Source organism: Malus domestica, chromosome 03, assembly GCF_042453785.1.
Source record: "Malus domestica chromosome 03, GDT2T_hap1".
Classification (NCBI taxonomy): domain Eukaryota; kingdom Viridiplantae; phylum Streptophyta; class Magnoliopsida; order Rosales; family Rosaceae; genus Malus; species Malus domestica.
In genome coordinates, this window is record NC_091663.1 from 26,235,216 (window position 1) to 26,244,980 (window position 9,765).

The 9,765-nt window shown below is 37.2% G+C and overlaps 2 protein-coding genes and 1 long non-coding RNA gene across 4 annotated transcripts; 1 reads left to right on the forward strand and 2 right to left on the reverse strand.

Moving 5' to 3' along the window:
- Nucleotides 1-1,130: 1,130 nt before the first annotated feature.
- LOC103428270 (uncharacterized) lies at nucleotides 1,131-2,218 on the reverse strand. Of its 2 annotated transcripts, none has more exons than XM_008366367.4 (2): nucleotides 1,933-2,218; nucleotides 1,131-1,629 (listed from the first exon to the last, which is right to left on the reverse strand). In XM_008366367.4, the coding sequence occupies exon 2, from the start codon at nucleotides 1,614-1,616 to the stop codon at nucleotides 1,410-1,412; it is 207 nt and encodes a 68-aa protein (XP_008364589.1). In that variant the 5' UTR covers nucleotides 1,617-1,629; nucleotides 1,933-2,218; the 3' UTR covers nucleotides 1,131-1,409. The 2 variants fall into 2 exon arrangements, with proteins under 2 accessions (XP_008364589.1, XP_008364597.1); XM_008366375.4 differs by having other exon boundaries at nucleotides 1,131-1,635; nucleotides 1,933-2,086.
- Nucleotides 2,219-5,220: 3,002 nt separating this feature from the next.
- Nucleotides 5,221-6,153, forward strand: LOC114824001 (uncharacterized). The gene is made up of 2 exons (XR_003772223.2): nucleotides 5,221-5,571; nucleotides 5,652-6,153. It is a non-coding gene; the product is annotated as an uncharacterized lncRNA (long non-coding RNA).
- Nucleotides 6,154-6,402: 249 nt separating this feature from the next.
- On the reverse strand, nucleotides 6,403-9,391 carry LOC103427292 (GDP-L-galactose phosphorylase 2). Its single transcript, XM_008365358.4, has 7 exons — nucleotides 8,580-9,391; nucleotides 8,117-8,238; nucleotides 7,954-8,013; nucleotides 7,582-7,824; nucleotides 7,308-7,493; nucleotides 6,946-7,194; nucleotides 6,403-6,847 (listed from the first exon to the last, which is right to left on the reverse strand). The coding sequence occupies exons 1-7, from the start codon at nucleotides 8,707-8,709 to the stop codon at nucleotides 6,491-6,493; spliced, it is 1,347 nt and encodes a 448-aa protein (XP_008363580.3). The 5' UTR covers nucleotides 8,710-9,391; the 3' UTR covers nucleotides 6,403-6,490.
- Nucleotides 9,392-9,765: the final 374 nt, after the last annotated feature.

Sequence of the window (9,765 nt, forward strand, 5' to 3'; positions counted from 1 at the left end):
CTCGTAGGCACAAGTAATTGGTAGTTCCTCCCTTCGGATTTTTGTAGAACAAAATGCCTCGATACAAAGATGAACCTCTGGCAGTCGGCGTTTACTCAGTCTGCGACGAATCAAGGTCTCCCCATGGTGCTTATTTATGTTTTCAGAAAGTAGAAACTTGTTTCAGCGTTTCATTTATATATTCATTTGTGGCAGGTATTTGATTGTGAGGCAATGTTCCATCTTTGGGGTGTGGTGATGATCTGTTAAAATTGTTTGCGTCCTACGGAGAAGTAGAAGAGTACTTTAAATTGGAAAATTGAACTTCCTGTCGAAGATTCAAAAAAGCATTTGAAAGCTGAATTGCCTTTCTTTTCTATTCAGGGACTCTGGAGAATCACAACTTGCTTCACACGTTACCAATCCTCCCCTTTCAAGGATTTCCTCTCACCAGGTTTGTTATTATTTTTAAATTTTTGGGGAGATTGGTCGGGATAAGTTTCCTTAATGAGTAATTTCATCTTCCGCCTTCAAGTCACACCCAATTTTTTCATATTTCCCTTCAGCATAGCTTGAATATATTGGGGTTATCCGTTGCAATACAATCCTAGACCCCAAACAAACCTTACTCTTATGCTATCTTGCTGGTTAATTGGCTAGACTAACACTCGATCCTCTTGTAATTCGTTGACGGAGTATTTTCCTTCCCAATCTATGAATCAAACTGTCAAGATGGTGAGGGAGAAGCTCAGTAAGGTGATAACCTCAATGGCATCTTCCTTTTCTTTGGCCTTTATTCTAGGTTTTGTTAGAAATGTAAGGCATTTGTTATTCTCTACCAGGTTCAGTCGAGTAGTGAGCATCTGCAAGATGAAAGTGCTTCCAAGAAAACGCGGGTGGATAGTAGAAGGAGAATCTAATGATTTTTTTCTTTTCTTCCAGAGATGGAGTATCGAGTAATCCTACTGGGTCTACGAGAAAAGTTTCTGAAGGACGATCATAGCACGGACTCGTGCTGGTGGCATGAGTTTGTAAGACACAAACAAGCTCTCCTTGTTTACATGAACTAGGTTAATTGCCATGTAAACTACACCATACCGGGCAGTATGTCCTTGTACACAAACAAGCTCTCCTTGTTTACATGACGAAAATGATCAAAACCAAATCATATGGACGACAAAGTAGATAATATAACCGTGGCATACAAGCTCTGTTAATATGCATACAATAGACATGGTAATCCAAAGCCAAATTGTACAACAGAAGTAGAAAAGAGCGGTAAGAACTCAAACTCGCGAATCGGAAAAGTTCTCCAACCAAAAATATCAATGGCAGTCAACATGAAAAACATAATCAGAACAGGAAAAGTGCTTAGAAGTTGTCTCAGAATACAAACCCTTTGGCATTTCGAATGCACATTGAAGTAGCACTCAAGGCTCGTCTTTCGGGGCAATCTGCTTCTCGTACCGCTGCTTAAACTTGGCAACCTGGCCGATGTTCTCAGCCATTTGGCGTTTCGCCTTCAAGTGGTAGACTTTACCAACGGGGTGGATTTTGGTCATCATAACCTGCATCAATCTGCCGCTCTGCGTCACGTACGATATCCATTGCATCTGAGGGTGCAACCCTTTCTTCATCTTCCCTAACAATCTGCAACTTTAAACCATAACTTGTCAGCAATCCAAACATCACCTTTCACAAATTCACACCCAAACAGTATCAAAAAAGCAAACAAAATCGCGAAACAATCACTCTCCTCTCCTATCACCAAAAATAAATATTAAAACTCGAAAAAACAACATTATTCAGAGTATCGAATGGTTGGCAGAAGCATTTCATCGAACAGTTGGTGTTCATTCAAATTTTATCGCATCGGTTTGGTTCCAAAATATACTTTAAATAAAAATAAGTACGAGAAATCTGATGGCGTGCGAAGTACGAAGTGATACTTACCGAGATAAAAGCAAATCCGAGGAAAGAATGAGATCTTCCAAATAGATGGATCGTGTGGTTTGGACAAAATCAGCATCAGCCTCTCCGCCGCCCTTGTTTTTGGTGGTCGTCAAAACAGAGTGTAATAAAATGTGATCGACGGCCTTGCTATCGCGGGCTTACTCTGACATTTGGGCCTCCACCTTACAATTTCATGTTTAATCGGACTCGCTAGGGGCTTTTTTTATTTATTATTTATTAAATAGATGCTTTATTAAAAGGAGACGGTCAAAAAAATGACAACTCAAAACCCAACATGAATGTAGGTGGTCTTTTATTACAATAGTAGAAATATGTTGAACTCTTGTATGACGGTGTGGATTCAAACTCAATCGATGTTAATTTAATATCTAATTTAACAAAATTTATCATTTGGTAGAAAAAAAAAATCACAGCATTAATATTAGGAGCAAAAGCTGCATCTTATAAAAGATACGCTGCCTGGCAACTATTACAAGGAGAACAACAACAAAAATAAAAGAAAACAAGTGGAACTATAATAATTAAGATACAACAATAAATTTTCAATTACGGGTGAAGAATTTGAGTTAAGTTACATAATAGGGCAACTATAATAATTAACATCAAACTTGTCATTCACATTTACATAGAACCTAAGTCCTTCCACTTACATATTCCTTCTCCTATACTAATTGCACCAATACTAGGTAAACAACATACTTGGGCATAATCACATTAGCTAGGTGCTCCCCCGAGACTCGAGTTCGAATCCTCTTCTATATTATTTATCGTTGGAAAATATTAGTATTTTGATTTATTTTACCGTTTATTTCTTGAGCTTAACCCCGTTAGTATTATGAATACGGTTTCTGATCTTTTAGGGTTAGAATAAGTTTATTATAAATACCATGTTTGTTATTCAATCATCAACTAGTCAGACACAATTAAGGTAGTGTTTTGGGCTTTTGTAGGCGCTCGGCTTTCTTTGTTTTTTCATTAATCAAATAATCGTTGTAGTTTGTTTGTATGTTCGTTAGCGCACTCTGATTGTCAACTGTTACGTAAGCATAATATTGTTTTTTTAAGAAGGAAATGATTAGAGGGACTCTCTCCTAGCTACCTAGTCTAGAAGGAGCGCATGCAAAAAACATTTTTTGAATCATGTGGTGCTAAACACAACTTAACATATTTTAAATATATTTATATGCGTGAATTGCTTCAATAATTTTTTATTTCATTATTTTCTTTTTTTATGAGTCAAATTAGAAACATAAAAGAAATGTGATCATCATCACTATCTAATGTAAACAAAATGAAAATGGAAACGCTAAACAGGAAAATGTTGAAATTTCTTTTTTAGATTCCATCATTTTGAATTTCCTTGATCTAAAACTCCATCACTCTCTCAAATGCATTGTTAGAGGTTCAAGAGAAGTATTTTTACTTTTAACAGTGATAAACACTTTATTGCAACCTTTGAAAGGACCACAACATACGCAAATGAAGGTTTTTTGTTTAACTCTTGTCTACTATCTACCCAACATACCTATTTTCGCAAAGAAAAAAAAAATGAAATTTCTATAAACAGTTGGGATTTCTAAAGTAAAATTTAGAACTTGATGCACGTCCCTCGTTTTTTATTTTATTTTCCTTTCATTTCCTGCTGACACTATCATATAACTTTTATGATTTTGCTTATTTTTTATTATATTTTCCTTTTCCATTCAACTTTCACTCATCATTTTATTTTTTTATTCTTTTCTCTTTTCTCACTTTCTCCAAGTATATTAAAAATAATAATTATTATTATTAAAAAAACATTATTTTTATGACGAAATTACTCCTACTCAAGGTATAAAATATCGATGATATTGGAAATATCTGTAGTCCAAAAACACAGAAATTTCGATGGAAATATCGGGATATTATCGATATCGATAAAAATTGAATAAAAACCACGGAAATTGTAAGAAAAACTTGAAAATTTTTATTGAAACTTTACATGATGTTTATTTAGTCAATTATCTATTAGTTTATCATAAAAAATTAGAAGGAAATGCATTGCATGATGGATTTAACTGATTTAAGTTGATTATATAGCGAACTGGCAAACATTGTGAGTGTAGAAAATATGTAGTAATTAATGAAATATGTTTAAACACACCATAATCATTTATATATAATAAATTAGTACAATATTTTACACTTTATACATTGCATGGTAAGATACATGAGTGACTTAGTACCACCAAGGTATAAAATATTGATGATATCGGAAATATCGGTAGTCCAAAAACACGGAAATATCGATGGAAATATCGGGATATTATCGATATCGATAAAAATAATATGGAAACCACGGAAATTGTAAGAAAACTTGGAAATTTTTGTTGAAACTTTGCAGGATGTTTATTTAGTCAATTATCTATTAGTTTATCACAAAAAATTGGAAGGAAATGCATTGCATGATGGTTTTAACTGATTTAAGTTGATTATATAGCGAGCCGGCAAACATTGTGAGTATAGAAAATATAAAATAATTAATGAAAGAAGTTTAAACACACCATAATCATTTATATATAATGAATTAGTACAAAAAGAATTCAAAACAAAACCATATATATAAATATTTTAGCATATTTTCACAAAAACATAAGTGATATTTTAGCATATTTTCATAATAAAAGAATAATAAAATGCAAAAAAAGTATCCAACAAACAAGTCCAAAATTTAAAAACACATAATTTTGAGATAATTGATTTTACATCCTACTTTAATAAAAACGAACGCCTAAGACAAAGAAACTAAAAGAAAGGAAAAACATAAAAGAAACAAATAAATTAAAATAAACAAATAATAAAACAAAAAGAAAAAAAAAAGAAAAAGGAAAGGGCTCACCTGGATTCGAAATTAAGACCTAGAGCCAAGGGAAAAGCGCATCAAAAAGAAAGAAAAATTTGATGGGCGCACGGGTTCGAACTGGAGAACTTAGGGATTGTGAGGACATGTTGACCAACACATCCAAGTTCACATTGGTGTCAATCTTTGGCAACAACTATAATATATGCGAATTTAGCAGCTTATGTTCATTTCAGAAAAAAAAAACCCTAGCACTTTCTGTCTTGCCTCGAGCCCAGAGCCCCAAAAGGCTCTTTGTCTTTCCGTGTCAGACTTTTCCCATTCAATAGACATGGCATGCACACATGTCATGCATCCATGTGGTGAACTTCTTAGGATTCCAAAATAAAGGCTAAGATGTGCCCCATTTTCCCCATTTCTGATTACCTTTTAGAAATCCTAGGCCTCTCTCAAAGATATCTCTCAATAATTCAAGGACCTCCTTTCATTTCACTTGGCCCTCTCTTCCCATTTCTCTCAGACCTCTCTCTCTTTAAGATAAAAAAAAAAAAAAAAAACAAATAGCTCTCGTCGACGCCGTCTCTCTCTCGAAACTCTTATCTCTCTCCTTTCTCTCTGCACTGAGACCCACATACACACACGCACACCATCGCACCTGCTTGAGGAAGACACCCATCGTCATCAGTAACCTCGTCTTTCTCCCTCTCCTTCTCCTTCTCGTCTCTGCAACTCGGCGACGCAGGAACCCTCCGGCGAGTTTCTTGAATTTCTCCGGTTAAGTAAGCTTCGAGTTTACCTCATTTTGTTCTAGATTGAAGCTTAGATGTGAAATTTAAGTTCTATCTCGTGTTTTTGCAAGGTTTTTGGGACGAAATCGGCTCGGGAATAGGCACACCCATCTCCGACGAGGCCGTGGGTGTCGACAAACTTTCCGAACATCTCCGATCGTTTCACGGCAAACGGAAGTTATAAAAACATTCCTCTCGTCTTGTATTTTATTTTGATACCTAGATCGGAGTCTAGGGTGCTATTTTACAGTCGGCCAAAGCTGTAGAAGCTCCAGCGTTCTTCTCCGATTTGCACATCTCCAAAATATCGTGATATTATCGATAATATCGCGATATCGTCGATATTATTGATAATATTGCGATATTTTGACGAAAACTCAATGGATAAGTATTAAAATATCGGTAACTCAAAAAAATCGATATTATAGGCGAAATATCGCCGATAATATCAGCATTTCATACCTTGAGTACCACATAGAGTTCCTATCAAGGTCTAAAATATCGATGATATCGGAAATATCAGTAGTCTAAAAACACGAAAATTTCGATGGAAATACCAGGATAATATCGATATTTTAGACTTTGCTCCTACTTTATTTCATGCATTATTTTAAGTTGCTTTTAAAAATGTTTGTTTAGGAGGCATTTTTGTCCAAATTTTTTTGGTGAAGCTATGACCCCATAATAGAGCCTACTGGCCTTTTATTCAGCCACAAACGAAACCACCACAATAAAGCATTTTACATATCCATAAAGCACCCTAAAATAGATCAATGTTGTTATGCAGTATACATGCACAACACACTGCAAACAATGAAAAGCTGCAAAACCAGTTTTGCTTATTTAGGCATCGGCTAGCATCCAAGAAAAGTAGAGACATTAACCCAAATCGTAAACTGCAATAGTAGATTCACATTGTAAACACCCGACAAATCTGCTCATTTACTGCAGAACAATGCACTCTTTTGTTGATGGTGTTGACTTCTTCATGAGAACGAGGCTTAACTTCTGGATCCTTGAGCAAGTTTTCATTCCCGTTATCACCTGAAGCAATACCTTCGAAAATAAGAGCATTCACTTCTAGGAACCTTTCTTCAGAAAGGGAGACCTCTGCCAGGAGCTTCCAAGCATTTTCATCCGACGCCTCATCATAGTCCTTTTTCCTCTTTAGCACCATATGCCCACTAATTTCCCACACAGCTGGATTCACCTGTGTATCCAGAATCTCTGCTCTCACTTCCCCAAGAGCTTGTTTCTCAGCATAACACTGCATTTCATAAGACCATACGCGTGGGGGGTTAGTGAAACGGCCTGTGAATAACAAAAATATGCCAAATGAAATATTAAGTTTCATTAACTACATACCTGTGGCACGAGAAAGATTCGCTTTCCACAGTCAGAGATAAGGACATTGTAAGGTATGTTGTTCTCTTGAAGGCATATGCAGGCATCAGAGACGGTGTTTGACAAATCTTGCAGAGTATTTCCACCCTCAAAAACAAGACCTCTGACTGGATAATTCAGAAGCTCAGAGACCTTCACCTCGGCATTCAAAGTGGATATTTTTTTGGTAGGAGCCTTCTCAATGGGAAAGGTCACGGCCAGGTAGTAAGCCTATAAATGGAAGAAAAAACTGTTGAGTGACAACTATAAATAGTAGTGAACCATATCAGAAGCTGAATCCAATATTTAAGGCCAGCTTGCTTGAGAGGCAAGCAGTTAGAAACCTGGAAGTGAAGGTGATTGATGGTAGCAAATGCACCCAAGCTGTTGTAACCCAATCGAAAGTAAGGATTCCCTGCTTCAGCCGCCATGTGAAGTGCAAGCAAGAAGCTTTCCCGGTCAATCCTTTGAGGCAATCGCTCAAGAATGTGAGGAATCAACAGCACATGGCCATATTCAATCGGACTGACCTGTGGAATTGTGGACAAAAAGCAATTAAACTTTTTATCCTCAAATAACTAGTAAAGAACTAACAATGCATAAGAAGAAAGAGCATACATTAATGGCCACAACGCTCGGAGAACTTTCAACATCAATGGGTGCGCTGGGGAAAAACTGAACTTCACCATCTTTGCTGGCTTCAAACTGGAACAGAACCTCCTCTTGTCCAACTTTAGTGAAGTTAAACTTGCTGCCATCAAAGGGCTGGAGGACCTTATCAACTCGAAACTCTGTTGGCCTCTTCTTAAGATGGCGACCCTCATTCAGCTGGGCTATGAAACCAAATTGCCCTGGGATCACCTACACCAAATTATCAAAGAAATTGGTACCCATATCCCAAATAAGTATATAGTGTGTACGTTCCTAAGCTCGAATTCCAAATCCCGTTTACGGAAACTACAAAATTGAGGAAACAGTAAGTGAATTCACCTTGGTTTCACAAGCAGTGACATCATAGCGAAATAGCCCTCTCTGCATGCGATCCTCCCACTGTACCATGGAGCGGTAAACAATTTTATTCCATAATACTTAACTACAAAAGGAAACAAACAAAGCTGGTGACTCTTTCTTCATCTCCTGTAAATCAATTTACCTCCCCGAGAAGCAGTGAGTCAAGAAATGCAACGGGAGGCTCTCTTTTCTCACGTCCTAGCAAACCCGTGTCACCATCATTCACGTTCAGCTTCTTGAAGGCATACAATGGAAGTTTTGCACCTACCCAAACCGAAAATGGTACACAACCCAGTCATAAACGGTAAAAATCATTTTCTTCAAATCCCAAAAAAAAAAAAAAAAAAAAAAAAAAGGAATAAAAAGAAAAAGAAAAAAAAGAAAGAAGCTTCGCTACTACTCCAACCCGTATAGATTGAGTAACTGACAAATACCCAGATAAGAAATAACGCCCGAACCCGTCGAAAAACCAGAAAATAACCAAAGGAAGCAATTTCTTGACAACATATCACATAGGGAGGTTTGTTTTGGAAAACACCAATTCAGTACGTAAAAGATAAAGCACAAAAATTCAAATTCAAAGTGGAGGACGTTTCAACAAATACCTGGAATGCAACATTGGTTAAGGCAGTTGCGGCCACAGCCCCCGACGCGGCGAGCACCTTCCTCCGCCTCATCTTTCTGGTAATTCGAAACGACGGTGGGAACCCTCTTGATCCTCAACGTCATGCTCATACTCGCCTTCTTTCTCTCTCTCTCTCTCTCTCCCTTTTTTCTCGATTTCTCAGTAAAAATCAAACACCACAAAAAAAAAAAAACCCCCGAAAACAAAAATACGATCTACTCGAGCGCTTTATAGAACAAAAAATCTCTAAAAATCTAAGCAAGAAACTCTATAAAAATAAAACTAATAAAAGCAGAAGAGAAAAACAGAGGAAGGGGAGCCGCCACCGGCGAGGAAGAGGAGGTCAGACGGGCTACCGCCTTCGGAAGGCAAAGCACCACGCCCGCCGTGCGGCGAAGGGTTGCTCTCAATTACACAACCCTTTCGTCCGACACCCCGGACATGAACGAGCGGCCGAGGAGCTCTGGGTATAGCCGTGATGTCTACAACTCGTCGAACCTGGGTCTTACCCCAAAAGAAATTCGAAAAGAAAATGATCAAAACGCCTTCCTTTCTTCTTCCTCCTTAAAACCCAGATAGGAAAACAACCAGAAAGGTGAAGACCGCCTGGTTTCGAACTGAATCGAAAAACACAAATGGGTACGGGGAATTGGGGCAGCAGGTGGGGTTTGTGGTTGTGGGGGTGTGGAGAGGAGATGAGGGGGTGGATTTATAGGCATGGGGAGGAAAAGTGGATTTGTGGTAGAGGATGTGCCGTGGGGTTTGTGTTTGTATTTTGGGGGGGGGTTTCGTGGCCTTGGTTGGTTTGATGGTGTATTTTCTAGGGACCTGTCTTCTTTGTCCTCCCATTTTTAATACATTGTTATTTTTTTTATTTGTGCGATTACGGTTAAATTATATTAATATTTTATATTATTATTATTTTTTGTTTTATTATCTTTATAAAAAAAAATTAATATAAAATATTAACATAACTTAACCGTAACTGCATAAATAAATTAAGAAGAGTTGAAAGTGTATAGAAAGTGAGAACGAAGAAAAGCCGGGTCCTTTTTTGGGACAATAATTGAGAAAAAAAATGTGTGAGAGATTGAGGTTCACTGGTACTTATGATTGCCGTATATGGACCACTTTGTGTACGGATGGAGGGAAAAAAGACTTGACTT

Coding starts and splice junctions, on each gene's coding strand:
- LOC103428270 (XM_008366367.4), bottom strand. CDS start 1,616: ATGAAGAAAGGGTTGCACCCTCAGATGCAATGGATATCGTACGTGACG.
- LOC103427292 (XM_008365358.4), bottom strand. CDS start 8,709: ATGAGCATGACGTTGAGGATCAAGAGGGTTCCCACCGTCGTTTCGAAT. Junction 7,494..7,581: donor CGAGCGTTGTGGCCATTAAT/GTATGCTCTTTC, acceptor ACAATTCCACAG/GTCAGTCCGATTGAATATGG. Junction 6,848..6,945: donor GAATCTTTCTCGTGCCACAG/GTATGTAGTTAA, acceptor TATGAAATGCAG/TGTTATGCTGAGAAACAAGC.